Raw genomic sequence first — 22,097 nt, 5'->3', positions numbered from 1 at the left:
GTATGAAATGCTTGCATCCGCATTCTGTACACATAACACATTCCCTTTTTTCTCTATTTTTCTTCGTTTTCCCTTTTCTATTTCTGGTGCAAGTTAGGGGGAACGGAAAGGAGGGACACAAATGATGTTGGTTTCTGAGTATTTCTAAGGTCTCCCTGTGATTCTACTTAGTCATGGCAAGCTTCTTAGAGGAGGTGCTGGGAAAGAAAGGTTAAAAACTAGCTCGACTAATCAGACTGGCATCCGAGCTAGAAGAGGCTCCCGGGGCCCCTCGCTGCTCACAGCCCCGCCACGCTCCCTTGCCTTTGACCTTTGTTCCTCTGCTAACCTCCCACCAAGTAGAACCAGGTTTGATCACTTCCCCCTTTCCGTTCAGTGGCTGGGCAAGTCCATGAGGCTCCCGATTCAAAGCACTTTCAGTCGGACTGGTTCCCTGCGCGGGGCGCCTGGACTGGGGACTTGGGGCTGCCGCGAGTTCCCGGGGCTGTGAATTACCTTCCGAGGCGGCGGCGCGGCTCCGCCCCCGGCCCCGCCGGTGGTTCAAGTGCGAGATCAGAGCTGGGAGCGGAGAGGCAACACCCTTGCTCGCACTGCAACCTGCTCCCTTCGGGGAGGGATCTTCCCCGCTCCAGCGTCTTCTCGCCGGGCTCCGCCAGGCTGGCGGGCAGCAGAGCCAGGAGGAGCGGAGACCCAGCGCTGCCCGTTAACAGTCCCGGCAGGAGGGGCATCGTAATTACTCACCGCGCTGATTGCCCGTCATTAAAGTTCGGGAAACGGTCCGAAGAGGAGCTCCCAGTCGAGGAGGAGGAGGCAGGTGGCGTCTGGGGCTCCCGGCCGGCCAGGGTTAAGCGCTTGCCTGCTCCGTGCCGCCCGGCTTGCGGCCAGCGCGTCTTCGGTGGGAGGCCAGCCACTACCAGGGACCCGGGAGCAACGCCGCCAGCCCGGCCGGACCCCCTCCCCCATCACGGCCTCTAGGAGTGCGCAGCAAGTGGGGGTTCCCAGGTACCAAGCCCCTTGCCCAGCCCGCGCCTGGGGGCACAGAGAGCCAGAGGGGCTGCAGGGACACCGAGATGGCCGATGAGATTGACTGGCTGGACCTGCCCGGCCGGTGGGCCTACGGAGTTGACCGCGGTGGGAGAATCTTCTTCATCAAGTATGTTGGTCTCGCTCTTCTTTTTATTTCAATTTTTTTCTTTTAAGTTGTCCAACTTGAAAAGTGGCAGGGCTGGGGGCAGGCTGGAGAAGGTGGGTGAAGCGGTGGCTGGAACAGCGGGCATGACTAATAAGTTTATCACTATGCCTGTTTGAATGTGTCTCCCGCCTTTTCCTCAATGGGTCAAAGTCCAGCAAAGGCTTGGAAAGGCAGGGCAGGGCAGGGGAGGTGCTGCCCTTTCTCCCTCTCCCCGTGGTCACATGAGAGGCCTCCAGGAGAATGACTAGACCAGTGCCCAGCCTGGAGTTTTTTCAGCTCCTTCCCTGAAGGGACTGGAGGTAGGTCTTTTATTTCCCCCCAGTCTTTCCTACGGGAAGACTTGGGGTAAGTGACAACATACCAGGAGATCCTGCCTCTACCACCCGGTTCCTGGCAACCCTCACCCCAGACTCAGCTTGCCCAGGATAGCAGTCCCTTTCCTGTCCTGCTTCTTTATGGGGCTGTGGTCAAGAGGGAGGGGGAAGATGCCCATTATATGTTTAGCATTCTTGAGAGAGAGCGCCTTTGCTACTCTCAGTCATATATTAGCACTGGTATATTAATTCCATAAACCAAAATGGCTCTGGCATAATCTCATTATAACAAAGTGGCCCTGCTGGCTTTCTTGGCTCGCTTCTGCTGTAGTCATCTTTTGCCAGGATAGACATCTCCCAGAAATATAGCAAGTCCAGAAGCACAGCGTCTTGGACTGTTACCCACACTTGACGAGCTTTTCCTTCCTCAAGATAGCCACTCACAAAACATCAGAGCTGGAAGGAATCTTAGACGCAACCCCTTCATTTGTCAGATGGGGAACCGAGGTCCAGGGAGATTGAAAGTACCGGTCTAAGAGACGAGCACTTGTTAATCAGAGCTCAGACTCAGCCCAGCAGCTGCTGACTTAGTGCACTGCTTCCCTGTGTACCAGACTGCCTTTGCAGGGGCTCAGAGAGGCAGTGGTGTCTCCTTGGTGTTTCTAAGTTTTCACATTTGCTTTAGGCCTTTCTTCTGTAATTATCACCACCATGATCATAATTGATGTTGTAATTATATTAACTTAGAAATTAACTCCACTAAAGTTCTTGACCCTAAGTCAGATTCTTAAATAACAGAATTTCTGCAATATTAAAACGGCAGTGGCTTGAGACTTTAGAGTTTACAAGACTCACACAAGAAACTTATTTAAAAGGTGGATTCCTGAGCCCTACCTCAGGAGATTCCTATTCAGAGGATCTGGGGGAGGGCCTTAGAATGTGAATTGCCACGAGCCCCTCAGGTATACTGAGGAAGTGGTTCATTCTCTTGTTTCTTCCCAATCTCTTACCGTCCAGCTTCTTTTTGTCTTTCATTCGACAAACATCTATTGGGCATCCACTATTTGCTGCAGTGCTTGGCACTGGAGATAAAAAACACCCTTTAAGGTAACAGGGAGAAAACATAAATCAATACTTAGGAAATAATATGGTATTTATTCTTAATCTTGAGGCATTTTCATGATGCTATAAGAAGGAAAGAACTAATGGTCTCCAGGGAGTTCAGCGAGGGCTTCCTGGAGGAGGAAGCATTTGAGTTGATTCTGGAGGAGAGACAAGAGTGAAAGAAGCCTTGGAAATAGAGGCCTGGGGAAAGAAAGACACCAATAAGTGCTGGGGCACAGGTAACCTAGAGCACTCGGAGAGGTTCGGTGGAGATGGAGTGGAGCTCCTGGGATACTGTAGAGGACCAGGCAGAAAAAGTAGGAAGAGGCAGCTTGAGAGAGCCCTTATGTGCTAGGCTTAGGGGTCTGGACTCCATCCTGTAGGCGATGGGAAGCCAAAGGAGATTTCAAACCCGGGCCTGCCATCCTCAGATCTGCGTTTAGAGCCATCTCCCTGGCAGCTGCACGGACGATGATTTGAGGGCCGAGCGAGAGGCAGGAGGAGAAACTTGAGGTATGGAAAGCAGTTAGGAAACAATTGCAAAAGTCCCGGAGACAGCCGATGGGGCCCGAATTAAAACGGTGAGAAGTGAAGGGGAGGGAGAGATGGGAGAAATCTTCAGGAACCAAATCAGGAGTGTTCATCGAATGCTTAAATTCCGGGGAGGGGAGATGAAGGGAAGAATCAAAGCTAAAGCTTAGAATTTCTAGCTTGAGTTGGACAGAGATCAGGAGCGTGGTAAGAGGAGCACATTTTAGGGGAGCAGAGGTTTAATGCGGAAACACTGAAGTTGAGGTCCCCGGGGGACATTCAGGGCGTGCTAACAGACATCTGGATATACAGGATGAAGTTTGAAGAGACAGGCCTGGGCTGGAAGGAGTCACCCTGTGGGGGTAGAACCACCCAGAAGAGTGTAAGGGAAAAGACAGGAGGACCTCCAGGCAGAAGAGCGGCCAGGGTGGAAAGTAAGACCGAGGGGTGGCAGAGGTGAGTGGCACCAGGACCAGAGGAGGAATGCCGCCCCAAGGCAAGGAAGAGGGATGCTAAGAAGAACAGAAGGAAGGAAATCAGCAGTACTGGGTACAGCAGAAAGGCCAAAGGCTAAGAATGTCTACTGGATTCAGGAGTGAGGGAGGCCTTTAAGGACGTCTAGGAAAGTGGTTTCGGGAGAGGGCCGAGAACAGAAACCAGATTGCAGTGGACTGGCGAATGAAAGGCCAGGAAGTGGGGAAAGCTAGGAGGGACTGGTGTCCAGCGTTCGGTCAGGAGTGAGGAGTGGGAGACAGGAAGCTGCCAGGTGCCATGGCATTGAGAGGGAGGCAGAGTGCTGAGACTACAGAAGACGTGGACAGGGGAGGAGGGAAAAGGGATGGGCCACGTAAAGGGAGAGGAGGTAAAGACGCAAGGCTGGGATGCTCAATAGATGGAGGTTCGATAAAAGACGGAGGCGGAATAACCCAGGCAGAGAGATTAGCCTTAAAGGGGAGAGAGGGCTGCCTCTTCTCTGGTGGAACACGAGTATTAAAGGATGGGTGAGAATCTAGGTACATTTTGGGGGCGAGGTGATTGGGTGCGTTGGGAAAGCTCCCACTTAATCATTTCTATTTTTTCTTCAATTAAGAGATGAGATCCTCTGTGCGGGAGAGGGGCTGGGTAGCAGAGGCAGGCCTGGATCTTGAGGTTAGCAGGAAAACCTTGGAGCTCTCTGCAGGGGGCCACTGACTGGGGACCTTGAAGAAGATTCTAGGTGGTGCTCAGGGCTCAGCTAAGCTGAAGGCTGGATTTGCAGTGACCCCAGTTCTCCCAGGCAGTTTCCCCATCAGCTCAGTGCTGGAGTAGAGACAGCCTGTGACTGCATTGTCCCAGGTGGGGGGCAAACAAGGGGAGCAAGATGGTACAAGGACAAGGGGAAGAGGAAGTCGAGGGTTGTGGTGGGATGCCAGGGGTGGGATGGTGTTGTCCGTGATATCCCATGCGGTGGAGATAGATGGGAAGTCTGAGGGGGCCGACAGTGTGTGCGGAGGGTAGAGTCAGGGGCTGGAAAGTCTCAGGAGAGAAGTAAAGGAGGCGAAGGCACTGGCTGACTTTCTCCCCAGATCCTTCCATTTTTCTTTCCAGGAACACGTGCACTTTATTGAACGCCATTGTAGAAAAGTGTGTGAGGATAAAGGGCTGATCCAGGACTCGGCTCGGGGGCGGGGCAAGGAATGGAAGGTGGGGTATGTCGGAAACAGGTCACGGGCAGGGCCCCTGGCCTGGATGATTCCTCTCGATCTATTGTTAGACTTGCAAGACCAGTACTGGGATGATGATAAGCAGAATGGTCATAACGATGCCCAGAATCAGGGCCCAGATGTTCAGGCACTTGGCGGTGGAGGCATCAGCCTGGGCCCCGGTCAGGTCACCAACCATCTTCCTGACTCTAGACTTCACGGAGTAGGCGAACGCTATGAAGCCTAGGCAGCAGGAGTTCATGAAGAGGGTGTTGAACATGGAGGTCTTGCTGCAGATGTGGATCATGGTGGATGATGGGGGAGCAGGGTTGTGGGGCGCCCCCAGCACATCCACCTCACGTTCCTCCTTCAGCATCTCATAGTTGGGGGGACAGTCAGTGTTGGCGGGAGTGAAGGTTTGGACAGCGTGGTTCATGGTGTCCAGGGAAGACCAGCCATTGCTGGGTTGCTGGCATGGTTCTCAGTGGGCCCTGCCTTTCCCCACTAGTTTCGATTTCTCAGCCATTTCCTTTCCCTGGCATTTGTCCCACCCTTCCTTTTTATTGGCTTCCTCTTCCACTGCCTCCCAGGACCAAAGCCAAGACCAGAGACCCAGTATTTAGAGTCTTCTTCAATGGTGCCAAAGCTCAGAGGCCACTAGAGCAGTGACTTTGTTTTTTTCTCTGCTTGTCAGAGGAGTAGGTTAGCTGGGTGATCTCTTCCTGTAGCAGGTGTCCAACCTTAGGGAGGATCAGTAGAGTCAATAGAAAAAGAAGCCTATGTTCATACCAACACTAGTACACAAATGTTCATAGTAGCTTTATGGGTAATGGCCCCGAACTGAAAACAACCCGTAAGTTTGGCAACAGGTGAATGGATGACCACACTGCAGTGTTTCCTACAATGGAATACTATTCAGCAATCAAACGGAATGAAGGATGGCCACATGGCACAGACGGAAAAAAGCATGGAAGTCAGGGTGCTGTGGTTTACAGTGTAATCCCAGTGCTTTGGGAGGCTGAGGCAGGAGGATCACTTGAGATCAGGAGTTTGCAACCAACCTGGGCAACATAGCAAAACCTTGTCTCTACAAAAAAGTAGCCAGAGGCCAGGTGAGGTGGTTCACACCTGTAATCCTAGCACTTTGGGAGGCTGAGGCAGGTGGATCACTTGAGGTCAGAAGTTCGAGACTAGCCTGGGCAACATGGTGAAACCCCGTCTCTACTAAAAATATAAGAGAAATTAGCCAGGTGTCGTGGTGCATGCCTGTAATTCTAGCTACCCAGGAGGCTGAGGTGGGAGGATTGCTTGAACCCGGGAGACAGGTTGCTGTGAGCCAAGATCGTACCACTCCAGCTTGGGTGACACAGCGAGACACCATATTAAAAAAAAAAAAAAAAAAGGCAGACATGGTGGTGTTTGTCTATAGTCCTAGCTACCCAGGAGGGAGGAATGCTTGAGCCCAGAAGTTTGAGGGGGCAAATGAGCTATGACATGACTGTGTCACTGCACTCCAGCCTGGGTGGCAAAGTGAGACTCTCAAAAAAAAAAAAAAAATTCAGGCAATCTAGTTTGTATGATTCTATTTATATGAAACTCTAGAAAATGCAACTAATCTATAGTAACAGAAAACAAATCAGTTGTTGTCGGGGAGAGGGGTGAGGATAGAAAGAGCTGGGGGTGGGGTTGGGAAGGAGGAATTGCAAAGGGTCACAGAGAAAGTTTGGGAATTCATTATCTTGATTTTGGTGTCAGATTCACAAGTATATAGATAAGTCAAAGCTATTACATTGTAAATAAACTGTATAGGGAGTTTATTCAATATCTCACTTTAATAAAAATTTAGTGGAGTCTTTTATTTAATTTTTATTTTTTAGTGGAGTGTTTCTTAGTGGAGTTTATTCTACTTCCTTTATACCTTAAAGACATTGAGCAGAGTCTTGTCCTGGGCTCCAAGACCCCATCCTAAAGCCTGGGTGACCCAGGTGATCTGAGAGTCCCTTCCTCCACATACCGAGGTAGCCAAGACAGTCAGGTGCTTCCTGCTGGGCCACACCTGGCTCTGGAAAAGTCTGTGTCACTTTGCCGGTGGGGATTGAAAAATGATGGCTTCACCTGCCATCAAATCTAGAGCTCAGAGGGTCTGTGTTGCTGGGGAGTCCACCTTGCTGTGTGCATCGGAGTTTTGTCGGGGACAGTTCTAGGTCTGAGTCCTGTCTTCATCACTTATTGGTTTTGACTTTGGGCAAATTTCTTAACTTCTCTGAACCTCAGATTCATAATCTGTAAAATTCCTAGTGTAAGAGAATGTCACGAATGAAAAATAAATAGCATTGTTGACACACAAGGACCATGGATTCATGCAGCCTCTTCCTTTTCTTATCCATTAGAGAAGCTGTCAGTTAAGGACCTCCCTTGTTCTTCCACCTGACTTTAGCAATCATCTTTAACGTTGCCTCTGCAGTGAAGCCTTCATGCTTCCCCTTCCTTAACCTCATGCCAGGTAGCACTCCTTTCTTTGTGATGGTATCACACTTTCTACGCATAGCTGCAATAGGGATTCTAGTATCATATTGTATTGCAGGTATCTTTTTCTGCATCTGTTTCCCAGTGGGTTGTAGATTCTTTGAGGTTAGGGATTATTATTCATCTTGGGATCCTCAGAGTGTACTCAGTAAATAATACTCTGTGAATGTGAACGAATGAACGGCTTTGTGGACACGCCCATCTCGTGTGACTGGGATTGGGTAGACAGTGTGAATGTCAGTTTGGAGATGACTGCCCCACCCTGAAAAGCCTCCTTGTATCTGACACTTTCTTACTGATTTTTCTGTAGTGATGAGGAAAAGTCAACCAGCTGGGTGCACCCTGGAACAAAGTCACCCATCCAGAGTGGACATCCCTCCTGCCCAGGTAAGGAGCCGGTCTGTCCCTGCCTTGGCAATTGAGGAGGATGCCGTAGCTTGAGGTGGCAGCCGGAATCCTGTGCCCCAACTTTGCTTCTGACTTTTCCCTTTCTCCATGGATGGACTCAGCTTAGCATTTGGACTGCCATCTGGGGGAGATTGCAGGCTGGTCGGAGCTCCCACCAGGGGCTCTCCAAGCTTCCACCTCCACAATTAGTGTCTGGGACAGAACTTTGAGGACAGAGATTTTACTCCTCTTTCATCCCTCTGCCCGTCAGAAAATCCCCTGTCTCAAGGGCTCTTGAACTGGCAGAAGCCAGCCCCCAGTGCTGCACTCTATAACTTTATGTCATGACAGAAGTGTTCTCTATCTGCTCTGCCCAATACAGTTTCCATGAGCCACATGTGGCAATGAACTGAAATGTTACAAGCATCACTGAGGGCTTGGATTTTTTTTTTTTTTTTTTGAGGCAGAGTCTCACTCTGTCGCATAGGCTGGAGTGCAGTGGCATGATCTCAGCTCACTGCAACCTCTGCCTCCCACGTCCAAGAGATTCTCGTGCCTCAGTTTACCAAATAGCTGGGATTACAGGTGTGCACCACCATGCCCAGCTAATTTTTTTTTGAGACGGAGTTTCGCTCTTGTTACCCAGGCTGGAGTGCAATGGCGCGATCTCGGCTCACCGCAACCTCCGCTTCCTGGGTTCAGGCAATTCTCCTGCCTCAGCCTCCTGAATAGCTGGGATTACAGGCACGCGCCACCATGCCCAGCTAATTTTTTGTATTTTTAGTAGAGACGGGGTTTCACCATGTTGACCAGGATGGTCTCAATCTCTTGACCTTGTGATCCACCCTCCTCGGCCTCCAAAAGTGCTGGGATTATAGGCTTGAGCCACCGCGCCCGGCCCACCCAGCTAATTTTTTTATTTTTAGTAGAGTTGGGGTTTTGCTGTGTTGGCCAGGCTGGTCTCAAATTCCTGACCTTAGGTGATCCACCCACCTTGGCTTCCCAAAGTGCTGGGATTACAGGTGTGAGCCACTGCACCCAGCTGGAGTTTTAATCCTAATTAATTTAAATGTAAAGGGACCCATGTAGCTAGTGGGAGCACCTTCCCACTGGGAGAAACATGACAGGAGACAAGGCTGACATTAATTGCTGATTATGGAGAAAACATCACTGCTAGCCCTCAGGGCTAGTGGGAAAGGTCAGCAATAAAGGAGCAACCAAAGAAAAAGACTTCAGTTTCAGTTGCTGAGGTGGAGACACCCAGTCACAAGGCCTGGGTGTTTTAAGTGGACAGCTGTTCACCAACCTCATGACACCACCACAGGCCAGTAAGAAGGGGTGTGAGTCACAGTGTGGGGAGTTCCGCCACCCCTCTCGCCTTCCAGCCCTTCAATGGACCGGACACCAGGTGCCTGCTTCCAGGGCCTCCATCACTCATGGGCACAGCTGGCACTGCTGGACACAGGATGAAGCCTTTGAGTTGTTCAGGGTCCTTTTCTTTTTAGCTTCTGAGTTGGGATCATTGCATTTTTAAAGCTGGAAGAGACTTCAGGGATCATCGAGTTCAACTCTTCATTTTATGGCAGAAAAATTGAAGAGCAGAGAGGAAGTACCTGGCTCAAGGCCGCTTGGCTAATAAGCAAAGTGGTGTCATGGTTAAAGGCATACATTTTGGAGGCAGAGAGATCTGAGCTCAGTCTTGGCTCTGTTTCTATCAGCGTGGTCTTGCGCAAGGGGTTTGCACCTTTCTGGACTTAGCTTCTTCATCTTTATGATGGGGAGAGGATCATGAACCTCGAAAAAGTAGTAGCAAGGATTGCACCACAGAGCTGGCTCCCAAGACGGAGGTAGCTGCTGCTGTCGTTGTCACCAGCGTATTTCCAACTTGCGCGGTCTCCTGACTCTAAGGCAAGCGCTGTTTTCTTCTACCAGGTTGGCGGTGGTGTCAGCTTCAGTGTTTCAGCTGTTTACAGGTTGCGACCATCCCCCTTGTTACCATCCTAGGTAGGAGTGGAAGATGAATTCAGGCCTGTGGGCCAATGCTTTCACTTTTGGCTGCAGCCAACTGGTTGTCTGAGGCTGGGGAGGGGTTAAGATGCCCCCAGAGCTTGCCGGGAGGGCAGCTGCCTCAGCGGGCACTCCGCCTGGATGGGAATATAAGCACTCTTGGTGTTGCCCAGGCAGAGAGGGCAGTGTGGAGGGAAGTTGCTAGAAAAAGGCAGGAGCCACAATCCACACTGGCCTCTTTCCCAGGCACATCACAGTGGCAGAGTTATTTATGATTCTGACCCAATGGGGATCCCTCTACTTGGGGAGGATGCCAACCCACGCCCTCCTGAATGGCAGCATCCTCCCACAGAGACAGAGGGGAACAAGTAGCATTTATGCAGCGGCACAGAGGGAAGAGTGTGGGCTTTGGAGGCAGCACAGCACCACTCACGTCCCGGCCCAGACACTTCCTGTGTGACCTGGAGCCAGTTGATGAACCTGTCTGGGCCTCCGTTTCCTCATCTGTGAGAACGTTTCGAAGGATACCTATTGTCTAATGTTGCTATGCAGATTAAATGCACTAGCAGAGGTAAAGAGCGTAGCTTAGAGGAAGGAAGCACTCACTAAGTGGTAGTTGGCGTGATAGGTGGGCCAAGTCCTGGCAGGAGCTGGGCTTGCTGGCTGCCCTGTTTTGCTGAGACAGCAGCATCACCAACAGCAACTGTGGAAATATAGACCGTTGATAAATATGAGTGCACAAAAGGAATGATTAGAAACTGGACCTGCCACTCTGCAAAACCCAGGTGCTGCTCCCCAGCTGCTAACACGGCAGGGCCCAGTCAGACCAGCAGTGAACAGCTATGCTTTGTAAGACTTCATACACAAGGCAGGTGTGTGGACCGACCAGAAAGGTGGCAGTCACTGTCCATCAAGGGAATCCCCACCTATTTTCCAATGTCAGGGGCTTACATTTCCCAAAGGAGTGATCTCAGCTGGCTCCCCGACTGTCATTGCCTCTGACAGTGGACTCCCTTGGGTGTCTCCAGAGGCTTCTCCTCCTCCTCGGCCATGGGGTGAAGGAATCCTATTTGCTGGGGAGGCGGGACACTGCCCAGGGTGGCTGTTTTGGGAGCGCAAGTGGGATGCAATGGTGCCTACGAGTGATCTTTGCAGATGGAGGTGCTATGCCCACCGGTGGGGACTGCCTGGGTGCCTCCTGGCCTCTGTCAGCCTCCTTGTTCACACTGAGATTCTGTGATTCTCCTCTGAGCACTTCCACAGATCATTTTTTTTTCAGAGACACTTAGAGATTTTAAAAATGGCAAATCTCTTCTTTTTCCTGGGGCTGATTTCACAGGTCCATGGGGTCCTGTCCAGAAGCAGCAGAGCCTGTTGGTCATAACACTGGCCTGGGATTTGGAGACTTGAGGCTTACTCAGATCTTGGGTGTTAACGATCTGTGATGAGTTTCTGGGGCAAGCGACCTGCCCTTCTGGTTGGATGTTCCTGAGGACAGTTCCAGGGGAACCATCTGTGTGTTCACTGTGGTATCCAGGGGCTGGCACAGGGCCTGGCGCACAGTAGATGCTCAGTAAAGATTTGCTGAATGAATGAGTGCCTCCTGCCAGACAACGATTCATTTGGTCACTTCACTGCTCCTTTACAGAGGATGTCCCATCCACTCCCATGTCTCTCATTACTTACTGGAAATTTCAGTGCTAGAAATAATGGACAAAAAAGGATGCAATGGTTGGTTTGAACTTGGCTGGTGTAAGTTTTCCTGACTATCCAGGCTCCCATCCCTCCTAAGTGCAGGTTGGGTTTGTGGGAAGAGAGGAAGAGAGGCTGATCCCAGGGTATCTCATTTCTGGTGATTTTGCTTCCTCACAGGTTTGCCCAAGGGCTGGGAAGTGGATTCCACCCGGGAAGGAGCTGTGTATTTCATCAAGTGAGTAAGATGCAGCTCCCTTTCTGATGTCACCGCTGGTTCTGCTTTTGCCCTTATCAGGAGGAGAGATGGTTAGAGCGTCTGGTTTTTCACTGAAGGCACTGCTGGGTCTGTGATTGGCTAGGAGGTTCCAGCTCTCTTCTGAGAGCTGAGCTAGAGATGAGAACATACGTATCTGTGTGTCTGGGCAGTAACCAACGTCAGTCCTGGGCAGGGCGTGGGGGGAGTGTTGGGCTGGGCTGTACCGGTGGGAAGGAGATGGCTCAACAAAGTAGAGGAAAGAGGCTGTTCCAGACACACAGGCAGAGGTTCGGAGGCAGGAGATGGAGCCGATGCAGAGGCAGTGGGAAGGGAAGGTGTCCGTGGGGTGTACGAAGGAGGACATCAGACTGGGGGTGGCAAGGCCAGCTCTGGTCACTCTTGCTCTAGTGGTTGGGGGCATCTGCAATACTGGGGTGGTTTTTGTGGGTGGGGATGCTCTGTTTTACTCCTAGGGGTTGGTTAGGCCCCTCTCTGGGCTAGGGAGCCCTTATTTCCTGCCGTGGCTAAAGGCTTGCCTTAGGAAGTGGCCCTGGACTTAACCTTGGAAGCAGAGACACAGCTCTTTAGGCTGGAGCAGTCCATGAGCTACCCAGTGAAACTGATTCCTCTTTGCCTTGGCCTGGGTCTCTCCATCTCCCAGCCAGGCTGGGAGCTGGTTTCATTTGCATGGGTGAGGCTCAGCGTGCCCAGGCCTGTGGGCCTCACCCTATGGTCTGGCCTCAGATTCTTGCAGGGATGGTGAAGCACCTCTGCCCAGCCAGCTGGGGCAATGGCACCACCAGAGGGAGCCCGTCTAGCCAGGGGAGGGAGGACCCTTGTCTCATCCCCTTTCCCTCCCTCTCTGCTTTGAAATCCTCATCCATCTAAACCCGGAGGGTTACCTTTCCATCCCCCCACCGCCAAGATCTGCCAGCACTTAATCTGTCACCGTCTACCACCTACGTCAGATTAGCTGCTAACCTATTCTTTTTCTTTTCTTTTCTTAGACCAGGTCTTGATCTGTCACCCAGGTTGGAGTGTAGTGGTGTGATCTCAGTTCACTGCAGTTCCCACCTCCTGGGTTCAAGTGATTCTCGGGCATCAGCCTCCTGAGTAGCTGGGACTAGAGGTGCCCACCACACCTGGCTAATTTTTGTAGTTTTAGTCGAGGTGGGGTTTTGCAGTGTTGGCCAGGCTGGTCTCAAACTCCTGGCCTTCAGGGATCCACCTGCCTTGGCCTCCCAAAGTGTTGGGATTGTAGGTGTGAGCCACCACACCTGGCCCTATTAACCATATTCTTAAAGCAAAAACAAAGTTTTCTTTTCTTTCTTTTCTTCTTTTTTTTCCTCCTCCTCCTCCTTCTTTTCCTCCTTTCAAAGTATCTGTTCTGGAAATTGTTCTAATGTCACATGGCTGTTATAGACTGAGCTTTTCCTAAGTTTGGACCCAAATGCTTCTTGCTTCAGTTAAGAATTGTGAATTGTTTCTTCTTTTTTCTCTCTTGCAGATATCACCTTCATATTCCTTTTTGTACATGGCTCTTGAGATTGTTCATTAAACACCTTCATGTGTATTACGGCATCTCACCAGTCCCTAGAAACGTACCTGTCCACCTCTCTGACCTCATGTCCCTCGACCAGCCAGCTGCGCTGCCATCTTTCCTTCTCTCCATCATGTCAAACCCATCCCCACCTCGGAGCCTTGGCACCCGCTGTTCCCCCTGGTTGGGAGCACTCTCCTCCTATTTCCACACACCTGGTTCCGACTTCTTGGTTAGCCCAAGTGTCACCTCCTCAGAGAGGCCGTGCCTAACTGCTCCACCCAGTTCCCCCACCCCTCCACGCTCTTACTCTTACTTTTCTGTTTGTTTATGTATTGCTGGTCCCCGGCTGCTGCATAAGCCCTGGGAGCAGATTCTGGCTACTGTGTTTTCCACTCCCTCCTAGAGCCTTTCCGGCATGATAGGAACCCAGTATTTCCTGAAATGAATGCACGTATAGAAAACAGTGGGGGATAAACAACAGAGGCATAATTGATTTCTGCTTCAGCTGCCAGCCCAGAGCTTTCTTCTGAGCTCCCCCAATTCAATGTGTCCAGACTCGGAGTCATCGCTTCTTGGTTTCATCTTTTCTAGAAATACTACAATGCAGAGCCCTCAGAGATACCCTCGCCATTTCTTCTCTCACGCCTCCCCGTGGGTCCTATTAATTCTCCTCCCAAATATCTCTCAACCCACCTGCTTCTCATCATCCCCATGGCCATGGACCCTTACTTGCATTATTGTAGAAGCTTCCCGACTGATCTTCCTGCCTCCAGGCCATAATGCTGCAAGAGCGGTTTTTTCTAGAATTCAGATTTGGTCATATTAAAAACTTTGCGTGTTTCCCGTCTCTTACAGGATAACATCTGAATTCCTTATCTGGGCATGTAAAGGGCGTCATAGTCTCACTCCTGGCCCCCTTCCCAGCCTTACCTCCCACAGTCCCCAGCTGGCTCTTTAGCCTTCTCCTCTAGCCATACCAAATTGCTTGTGGTTCCCTCAACATTCGCCTCCTTCCATGCATCCGGGCCTTTGCAGGTGCCAGTTTCTCCTTACATGGCTCGTGCCCACCTGAGGACACTTGTTCTTCCTTCAAGCCTTGCCCATGACATCACCTCTGCAGGGCTCTGTCTGTGTCTTGTAGTTAATCGCCTATAGTTGTGTCATTTTCCACTAGATCAGTAACTCTCCAATGGGAGCATGTATCACAATCACCGGAGGGTTTGTTGGAGCACAGATGGCTGGGCCCTACCCCTGGCGTGTCTGATTCAGAGGGTCTTGAATGTGCATTTCCAACACATTCTCGGGTTATGCTGCTGCGGCTGCTCTGGGGCCCATACTTTGAGAACCAGTAGTCGAGACTGAAAACTCACCAAGGGCAGGCGCAACACGAGGAGGCTGTAAAGTCCAGAGACATAGGCAGTATTGTTCAGTTATTGACCAGCCATGTATTCTGTGTTCACATACAGTTCCAGACCCGATGGCCTTTCTGTACATCTCAGCAACAGCCACCCTCTAGGAACTAAGTGCTTTAACATTGACTCCTCACCACGCCTTTATGAGGAGGTCCTGTCAACCCTGCTTTAGCAAATAATGGGAAAACTGGGACTTATTATTCCATGTCACAAGGCTGGTATTAGTAGCAAACAAGCAGGGAGGCGGCCTCACGTGTGCCAGATTTCACAGGCTGCCTCCCAGCATCCTCGGCACCTTGCTTGGACAAAGGAGGTGCTCAGTGAGTTCTTACTGAATGAGTGAGTGAATGAATGAACGGCTGGCTCACTGTTCGTTCCTGTGTTCCCAGTTCCCACAAAATCTTATGACATTTGGTTGGTGGGTGAGTTAGAAACCCAAACGATTCCAGGAATGGATTCCAAGTAATAATTAAATCCAGACAACTTGGGGAGCTATTCTGTTTCTTTTAGTGTGGATGAGGGAAATTTCAATGAGCAAATATTGACATCTGCCCAGGAGCAGACAAGTATGTTAATTTCGTGTCAACAAGCTCTTTCTTTCAGGGTATTTAGGAAGTGACCCTCATGGTATCCACAACAGACGTGTTGCTCAAGTGCGCCTGAGGTTCTGAAGGTGTCATTTCCTGGGAAGAGTGGTGGGAGGAGGAGGGAGCAAGTGAAGGGTAAAACATGGGAGAAACGCGTCTCCAGCCTGCGTGCACTTCCCGTATAAATCCACAAGAGGGCTCCAGAGCACACGGATGGCCCCACGAGGCCTTTCAGGGGTTTGCTCGCAGAGTCAGGCCGATGGCGCCTTCTCGGAGGTGACAGGGCCCCTTTCCCATCCCCTGCCACATCCCAGCCATAGTGGCTCTGGTAGCTGTCTTTCTGATGCCTAAAGATCTAGCTATGTAACACCCATTCCGGCCCAACAGGAAGTCTTCCCCGCCCCCTTGTCTCCTTCCCCCGTTCCCGTGGAAGCCGCCAGCGGTGAAACTTGCCAGTTCTGTCCCCAGGGGCGCCTCTCCCCTTCTCCAAGGTTGGCAGGGAGGGAGACGTGGCAGGAAGCTTTTGAGAGCCACGCCCCTGATAACCCGCTCCTCCACCGAGGGAACCCCACCCAGCCGTCCGTCTTGTTCTGAACGCTTCCTCCTGGAAGGTGCGAGAACGTGCAGGCAGGCAGTCCACCCACAGCCCTGGCGCGCCCACGTGCTGCTCGGCGCTCCTTGAGGGGCTGCGGGGAGGCAGAGATCAGAACCCAGGGCTCTGCCCCGGGTGCTCCAGGCTGGGTGGTGAGGCCCCCGTGAGTCCTCCAAGGCTGTGCTGGGTCTCTGGGAGTCATCAGCACAGACCCCAACCCGACCCCGGAGAAGGAGGCGCCCTGGGAGGGGCAGTGGAGCCACCAAGAGCTGTTCTGTTGTCTCCAGAAGGCAGACTGGACAGAGTCCAGGAGTCCTGGGAAAGCAGTTCAGGTATAGTGACCCGACTAGCCCTGCCCTTAGAAAGGCAGGTAACACCCCAGAACGGTAAAGAAGGAGGTGGTGGAAGAGAAAAGGCAGTGAATGTGCTGGGTTTCAAAGAAGCCCATTTGCAGGTGGGGAAAACAGAGGCTCAATAGTCAAGTAACTTGTTCAAAGTCACTGAGTTACTCAGGGATGGAGCTGGGCTTCCAAGTTACACAGATCGTCAAAGATAGTTTATCATTAGCCAGGCATGGTGGCTCACACCTGTAGTCCCAGCTACTCAGTAGGCCGAGGCAGGAGGATTGCTTGAACCTGGGAGATGGAGACCAGTCTGGTCAACATAGCAACACTCTGTCTCTACAGCAGATAAAAAATTTAGCTGTATATAGCGGTGTGCACCTGTAATACCGGCTACTTGGGAGGCTGAGGAGGGAGGATCACTAAAGGTGGAGGCTGCAGTGAGCTAGTTCTCCCACGGAGCTCCCTTTGCTGCCCGCTCCCCCCCCCACCCCCCGTTGGTATGCTCTGCAAGGGAGAGAGACCCATGGGGATGCAGTGGCATTGAATAGGGAGTGAGCCAGTCAAGTTGGTGGCCACCAGGCTGTATGGTAGGGAGCGGGGATGGCACCGGAAGGGTAGGGAGGACCCTTGTGTTTGGAGACCATGAATAGGGGCCTGGAAGGCTTGGACTTGATCCTCTGAGCAATGGGGGCCAGAGATTGTAGAGCACAGACAGGATCACAGAGGTGCTTTCTGTGGAATCCTCCCTCCCTCATGACGCCCCGCGCCTTCCCCATTGGAGTTGTTTAAATGAGGCTCGTTTTTCCTTCTTCTGGGCTCGCAGAGCAAGACTTTAGATTTGGCAATAAAGGGAACTGATTTTCTCTGCTCCCCGCTCCTCACCTGGCCTTGCTGCCGCTCTAAGGTCTTCATGCTAGCACCTCTCTTCCACCTTGATCCCCGACAAAGGCAGGCACCTCACAGCCACCCTCCCGTCGGCCTCTCGTGCCCCCAGAGCCACCCAGATCCCCAGAAACATTCACACGTCTGGTTCAGGCTTCTCAAAGGATCTGTGGGACTTGTCTGCGGCCCTTGCCCTCTGTCTGCCAGAGAGGAAACCCGCCCAGCAGGCCCATCTGTTGGTCGCCTTGCCTTTTCCAGCTGCCCGAGGATTATGGGGACTGGAACTGGGGTCTCTGTCCCCTCCCTGGCCTCCCTCTGGGATGCTATAATCTCATGCCCCAATTCTCCTTTCCTCCATTGGCTTCTCAGGGTCAGAGACCCCAAGAGCCCCTCATTTTGGTTGACTGAAAGCAGACTCTCCCCCTGCCTGCACCCGGAAACCTTGCCAAGTCCTGGAGTGCCAGGGCAGGTGAGTTGGGCTGGGTCGGTTCTGCCTGGCACTGGGCCCTCATCCACAACTTGTCTGCCCTTTCAGCAGAGTGGCTTTCCTGCAGCCAACACGAGGCTGGCCTGGCGTCTCAGCTGGGCAGGGGAACAATGGGAGGTGACCAAGAGTCCCCCTCCCCAAGGGGGCTGGCGAGCTGCGCCTGCCGCCCTAACCCCAGATTCCTAGCTCCGGCCTGGCCTGCTCTGGGGTGGGAGGGATGGTCCTTTTTGTAGCTCTCTAGGTCCCTGCCTTCCCCTGATGCTGTGGTGTGTGTCAGCAGGGAGCGGAGCCGCTGCCCCCGCACCACCCAGCCGGGCCCCTCCCAGGCCCTGGGCGGGAAGTCTGTGCTCCTGTAGCTTCCACGGCACATTCCTTTACAGGTAAGGACTTCAGGTGGTAAAAATGATAAATGTACTCAGATCACACTAAGAGAGACCCACTGGTATCGGAGTGGAGAGGCTTAATTTTCTAATCAAGTTGTTCTAACAATAAACAACAAAAAAAAGCAATTATCATGTGAGTGTGGCCTAGCAGACACCCTCTCTCTAGCCCCCGCTTCTTGACATAGTTCTGTATTTAGAAGTGACCTCAGAAGCTCATCTGGTCCAGTCTCCAGTTTGCAGGTTTAAGGGGCAGGTGGGACGGAGACCAGTGAGCCTACCTAGAGGTTTAGGTGAGAATCTTTTGTTTTTTTTTCCGTCTTTCTGATCCTGTTCATGAAATCCGTGTTTTTATGACACTTGCCCATTGTCACACAGAATCTGTGGATAGAGGGAAACCAAGGCGGAAAGCAATCTTTGTTTAAGCAGAAACAGGGCTGCAACTCTATTGTTGGAGGCCCTTCCTTCTGCCTCTGACCCTGAATAATGCAGAATCCAGGTACCCTGCAGCTTGGCTGGCATCCTTGCTCGAGGTGATCAGGACCAGTTTGGGCTGAGGTCTGGGAGAAGATCCTGGCATCTCGTGGTGGGCGCCAACCCTCTCCAAATGTTATTTCTCTAAATTCTCTGCACTGAGGTGGGGGCGGGGGATGGGGAGGCCCTGGGTCCCCAGCCAAGCCCTCCTGACACCTAGAGACGTGCCCCTCTCTGGAGTGGACGGCCACAGAGCCGAAAGGTGACCACCATGCTGGTTGGGCGAGGCCCCAAGCATGATTCCCCTGGGCAGTTTCCGGCTCCCTGTAGTCTCTGGTGGGGGACTCTAAAAATACAGCTCGCCCAGACGGTGGCCCTGCTTCCCTTTGGGGGGCAGCCTTGTCCCGGTGGTGGAAGGGTCAGGAGGCTGTGCTGAGCCACCCCATCCTCTCCCGGACTGCGTGGATGGTTAGCGGCTTGTCGCTGGTGTAGATGGAGTTAAACCTTTTCGGGGACTATTTACTCCTGATCCTAAGTGACAGCTTGGGGAGGGAGAGTCACGTGGCCCTGAAATCCCCGGGGGAGCCGATGGAGCATGCCCAGCTGCCTCTGCCTGGGAAAGATGCTGGATCCTGCAGTAACCACAACAGCATCCTCTCCCTGCGCCAGGGACCTGCCAGCCGGAGAGATGACTGATTAGATCAGATTAGATCCGGAGCCCTGCTCCACAGAAGGGGGCCCCAGGGGCAGGGGAGGAGGACCCCAGCTGGCCTGAGCTGCGGGGAGGGGTACCTTGGGGCTCACAGAGTTAGAGCTTTCCAGCGTGGGGATCGCACCTCAGAAGCCGGTGAGTCTGTTTTCATGCATCGCATAGATGAGGTGGGAGGAGGAAGGCTGGGCTCTGGTCAGGGCTGGCAGCTGCCTGTCTGCCGCGTGAGCCTGGCTGCTTGCACTGCGGTGCACTGGCTTCCCCATCCCTCATCCTTGGCAGCCTTACTTGGGGATCATGGATGCTGAGAATGCTAATTATAGCCCTCCATGTGCCCCCACCCCCACCTCCAGAGTCCCCTGTCAGGGCTGATGCTGTTTAAATTGATTACATTTAAACTGCATCTCCTGGATGAGGGCAGGGTTGGGCTGGCAGCTTCCTAGGGTCGCGCAGGGGTCCCCCAGGCAGGCTAGCACAGAGAGGTCAGCCCACCCTCCCTTGAATTTTGCCAGCGGAAGGAGAGATGGAGGGGGTCCAGGGTCAGGCTCAGGTCAGCCCCAGGGACTCACCTTCCTCAGTGTGGGGAGGGGTCAGGGTATGTATCATTCTTATGGGTCAGGTTGGGATGTGGGGTGACAGAGGCTCTTGGATTCCAATTCCTAGGAGACAACTGAGCTCTGCGGGTCTCAGATTTAGTGGGGAGCTCCTGCAAGGCGCTGGAGCTTGGTATGTGGTGGGGGGGTAGGGAATGAGGGGATGGCATTTATAATGAGGGGACCGGGCTGCAGCCAGCTATGAGCCTTGGGGGCATTATGTGAGGAGTCTGGGGAAAGGAGGATGACTGGGGAACTGGCCAGGGAGGGGTAAGGAGGGCTACAGTGGAGGGGGAGGAAAGGGGGCGAGACAGGAAAGTGGTGGAGGAGGGGAGAAGGGAGAGGAGCCTCCTGGGAAACGCTCCTTGAGACAACAGGCCAGCCAGGGCAGGGAAGGGGCTGTGGAGCCAGGGAGAGTGAGATGGAGAACCAGGAGAGAGGGAGAGCCAGACTTGGGGCACAGGGGTGTGGAGGGAGAGCTGCAGGAGGGTGGAGGGTGGTGGGGAGGAGGCTGGAGCTCAGAGCTGGTGTCAGGAGGTTGCAGCCTTCAGGGATTGGAGGCTGTTCCCGAAGGCCTGTAGGGACCCCTTACCCCCAATCTGATCACTTGGGTGGTCACTCTGCTGAGGGTCTCCTGTGTGTTGGGGCAGGGTCATGGCTGGCAGGTATCTGCCTGAGTCTGCTGTCTGGGCAGGTGTGGGGCATTGTGGGCATCTGCCTGACCAATCTCCCAAATCCTGGCTTCCAGGCCACCTTGGAGGAGCATGAAGCTGGGGAGGGCTTCTGTGACTGGGACTGTTCAGTCGCCAGCTTTCACCCCCGAGCAGCTGTGTCTTAGCTTCAGCAGGACATGAGCAGATCCCGCTGGTGGAGAGGAGGTGGGGGCCGCCTAGGCTTGGGCCTGTCTCCAGGTTGGGGTGGCGGGAGGGGCTGAGGGCGCCCTGCCTGGCACCGCCACTGGGCTTTCCTTATGGAAACAAGCGGGTTTCTGTGTCTCCGCACAAGGGCGCAGAGTGCCGGGCCGCAGATATGAATTATTAAAAGTCCATGGTTTTCCAATCAGCGGCGAAGTGATAAATGTGTTAGCGCTGGTGTGTAATTAATCCTGGTGGGCTGCTACCCATAGGCTGCAGACAATGAGGGTCCCCCCCTTTTTTTTCGGGGCTCGGCTTCTTTTCCTCCTTCCTAGGAAGGTGATGGTGCAGGATGCATTACATAAATAATTACTTTGAATGTGTCTGCCTGGATTATTGAGTTGGATTATTCCTGCTTGTTGTAAATGAAATAATTACTGATCCCTCACTCAGTGAGGGAGGTAGCCACCTTGGCTCCCGGGCTGACATCAGAGCTCCCACCTCGCCCAGGCCCAGCCTACAGCCGTGGGCTCACAGAGCGAGCTCCCTTGGCCCAGGGGACTGGCCTGGGCCAGAGTGAAGAAGCCGCAACAGCAGACAGGAGCGTGGTGTCAACCGGTGCTGAACAGGCTGCGGCTCTCCAAGCCGGTTTCTTCACGGTCTTCCTCCTGCCTGTTGTGAAATTCGGTGAGGTCATTGGCACTGATCTTGGCGCATCCATGGGGCTGGGCCTCACAGGAGAGCTGCAGGATTTGTACTCCCTCGAGCTCTGGGGTGAGGCGAAGGGGCTCTGGAAGCCAGGGCATGAGGGGACTTAAGCAGGCCAGTCTCTAGCCACTTAAAGCACATTCAGAGAGGAAAAAGGGACTCTATTTTGGGAGACATTTGGAGGAAGTGGGAGCAGGAGGAAAAGAAGCTGAGGGTAGGCTGGGTAGAAGCCTTTCCTGGGCCATCTCTCTGTTCAGGAGGCTCCCACTCAGCACCCACAACCGTCAGATGCCCCTCAGAGACTATCTAGTCCAGACTCCCTCCAAGCCAGATGAGCCTTCCTCAGCCTCCCTGATAGGAGCAGCAGTCTCACTTGGGTAATTCCAGCGACAGGGAGCTCATTACCTCACAAGGCAACTTCCTCTGTGGTCAGGACATTCTTCTATATTAAATCAAAATCTGTCAGCTTCTAAGTTCCATCCTCTGGTTCTGAGTCTTTGAAGCTGCGTGGAACAAGTCACGTCTCTTTTTTACGTGGTGATAAAAACAGTTTTCTTCTGGTTAAAATAGTATGTGATAGTCAGTGTGTGGCTGACTGTTTTATGTGATCATTTTATGTGATCATTTCCATATTGGACACTTAGGTTGCCATCTTATTTCCCTTTTATTGATAGCACAAGATGAACATTTTTGTTCATAAGGCTTTTTCTGTGTTTTGGGTGACTTAGGGTAAATTCCAAGGCATAGAATTAATGTGATGCAGGGTATGCATTAAAACAATTACTGTTCTGTGAGTATAAAAGTAATATATATATAGTCGGCCGGGCGCGGTGGCTCA

At 52.5% G+C, this 22,097-nt stretch overlaps 1 protein-coding gene across 17 annotated transcripts in view; it reads left to right on the top strand.

The window, feature by feature from the left end:
- Positions 1-410: 410 nt before the first annotated feature.
- The window catches only part of PLEKHA6 (pleckstrin homology domain containing A6), a 163,919-nt gene continuing 142,232 nt past the window's right edge, over positions 411-22,097 (top strand). For 5 of the 17 annotated variants that reach the window (XM_017525388.2, XM_017525387.2, XM_017525383.2 and 2 more), the window contains exons 1-3: positions 427-1,153; positions 7,660-7,736; positions 11,616-11,673. In XM_017525388.2, the coding sequence (XP_017380877.1) occupies positions 1,071-1,153; positions 7,660-7,736; positions 11,616-11,673 (218 nt within the window). In that variant the 5' untranslated portion in view covers positions 427-1,070. Of the gene's footprint in view, positions 1,154-7,659; positions 7,737-11,615; positions 11,674-18,840; positions 19,243-22,097 lie in introns of those variants that run through there. The other 12 variants (XM_017525402.2, XM_017525393.2, XM_037737334.1 and 9 more) reach the window with 8 other exon arrangements.

The sequence above is a fragment of the Cebus imitator genome, unplaced genomic scaffold (assembly GCF_001604975.1).
Source record: "Cebus imitator isolate Cc_AM_T3 unplaced genomic scaffold, Cebus_imitator-1.0 Scaffold38, whole genome shotgun sequence".
Classification (NCBI taxonomy): domain Eukaryota; kingdom Metazoa; phylum Chordata; class Mammalia; order Primates; family Cebidae; genus Cebus; species Cebus imitator.
This window is presented reverse-complemented; position numbering and strand designations above follow the sequence as displayed.